General features: G+C 61.2%; 1 protein-coding gene across 1 annotated transcript in view; it reads left to right on the plus strand.

Annotated features, from left to right (window-relative positions):
- Positions 1-129: 129 nt before the first annotated feature.
- The window catches only part of LOC104528309 (active breakpoint cluster region-related protein-like), a gene marked incomplete at its 5' end in the record, with an annotated part of 4,035 nt that continues 2,155 nt past the window's right edge, over positions 130-2,009 (plus strand). Inside the window, 5 exons of the mRNA XM_010172277.1 lie at positions 130-189; positions 326-435; positions 716-855; positions 1,344-1,478; positions 1,781-1,886. Of these exons, the coding sequence (XP_010170579.1) occupies positions 130-189; positions 326-435; positions 716-855; positions 1,344-1,478; positions 1,781-1,886 (551 nt within the window). The remainder of the gene's footprint in view (positions 190-325; positions 436-715; positions 856-1,343; positions 1,479-1,780; positions 1,887-2,009) is intronic.

Genomic DNA, 2,009 nt, shown 5'->3' on the forward strand with positions numbered 1-2,009 from the left:
GGGAAGAGCATGTCCTGTGCCTGACGCCATCTGTGGGTTGGAGGCTTCAGGGACCACCGGGCTGGGGCAGCAGCGGGGCTGGCATGGGGCTGCGTCCCTGCGGAGCTCACACACCATCTCTCCCCACAGCTGGACCCTCAGGCCGTGCAGACGAAGAACTGGCACATGGATGTGATTGAGATGAACGGGGTAAGTGGGGCCATGCAGACCCACAGCCCCTCACGTTGATGGCAGCCCCTTCCCTGGGGCTGTGCTGTGCCTTTGTGAGATGTGGAGGTCACGGGCCAGGGCTGGGGTGCTGTGACTCACCACCTGTCTCCTGCAGATCAAGGTGGAGTTCTCCATGAAGTTCACGAGTAGAGACATGAGCCTGAAGAGGACCCCATCCAAAAAGCAGACTGGCGTCTTCGGGGTCAAAATCAGCGTCGTGACAAAGTATGTGTGGGGCTGGGAGGTTCATCTGCTCTGGTCCCTGTGGGTGTGGGGTTGGAGGACTCGGGGGACCTGCTCTGTCCTTGCACCATATCCCCTTGCTCCCACCAACACTGGAGAGCTCAGCTTTTGCTCTCTGCTGGGGACTTGCCCGTTCCTTTGCCAGCCCCGTCCTTCCTACCCAGCATGCTGGTCCTGCCCCTGACCTGGGCTGTGCAGGGCTGGGCTGGCCGCCGTGGGGTCCCTTTGGAATCTTTGCTGACAGTTCTGTTTTCCGAGCCAGGCGCGAGCGCTCCAAGGTGCCTTACATCGTGCGCCAGTGCATCGAGGAGGTGGAGAAGAGGGGCATCGAAGAGGTCGGGATCTACAGGATCTCTGGTGTCGCCACTGACATCCAGGCGTTGAAAGCTGTCTTTGATGCAAGTGAGTGTCCTGAGGGACAGTCACACTTCACATCGTGGTGCCCTGGGAGGGTTCGCAGGCACTGAGACCTTCCTGGGCTCCTGCCCTGCAAGCCCAGGCTCTGGTTATTGCACTGCACGTGTGAAAAATGTGCCGGTGTGCCCAGGAAGGGGCTGAGGGTGAGGAGGAGGGTGTAGCTGGGACAGCAAAAGCCCAGAGGTCCCAGCCTTGTTTGTGCCATGGTGTCTCTGAGCTGCCTGGCCGGCTCCTGCGAGACATTGACTCAGGGCAGTGTTGCAAATGGATTTGCAAATTGCTCCGTGTCCCGTTGCCCAGCCACGTGGGAACTGCTCGGCTCTTCCCAGCCCCAGCCTGGCTAAATGGGGCCGTGGACCCGGCAGTGCTGTCCCTGCCCCCCCATCCCGCAGCCTGCCCGGATAGCTGGGGTGATGCAGGGGCTTGAGACACAGAGGGGAAGGAGACATCACCTGTGGGTGCTCTCTGAACAGATAACAAGGACATCCTCGTCATGCTGAGTGACATGGACATCAACGCCATCGCTGGCACGCTGAAGCTGTACTTCCGCGAGCTGCCCGAGCCCCTGCTCACTGACAGACTCTACCCGGCCTTCATGGAGGGGATCGGTAAGGGCTCGGGGCTGGGGAGGGGGTCAGTGCCCAAGCGTGGCTCTGTCTGGCTTTGCCTGCTCCAGGATGGGAGACTCCTGAGGGCTCTTCCCAGCTCAGCAGCGGACTCAGCTTGGTCCTGGCTGTCCTTGCCGGCTCCAGGCCAGCTCGGAGCTCATGGTGCTGCTCCCCGGGGTGCAGGCACAGCCTTGCAGGGCAGGGTTGGCTGCTCCTGCACCAGCTGCCGGGAGGTGTCTGGTCCTGCTGCTGCATGAGATGTCACCAGCCCTGTCCTGAGCCCTCTCCCTCCTTGTCTCCAGCCCTCTCAGATCCTGCTGCCAAGGAGAACTGCATGATGCATCTTCTCCGCTCGCTGCCTGACCCCAACCTCATCACCTTCCTCTTCCTGCTGGAGCACTTGAAAAGGTAACAGCTCGGCTCTGCCAGCCCAGCAGTGGCTCCTGGGGGCTGCCCAGCACAGGCAGGAGGTGCAGGATGGGTCTGTGTTGTCATTTTGCTGTGGAGATGGGATGTGAGCAGAGTTAGAAC

Source organism: Antrostomus carolinensis, unplaced genomic scaffold (genome assembly GCF_000700745.2).
Source record: "Antrostomus carolinensis isolate BGI_N321 unplaced genomic scaffold, ASM70074v2 scaffold28297, whole genome shotgun sequence".
NCBI classification, from domain to species: domain Eukaryota; kingdom Metazoa; phylum Chordata; class Aves; order Caprimulgiformes; family Caprimulgidae; genus Antrostomus; species Antrostomus carolinensis.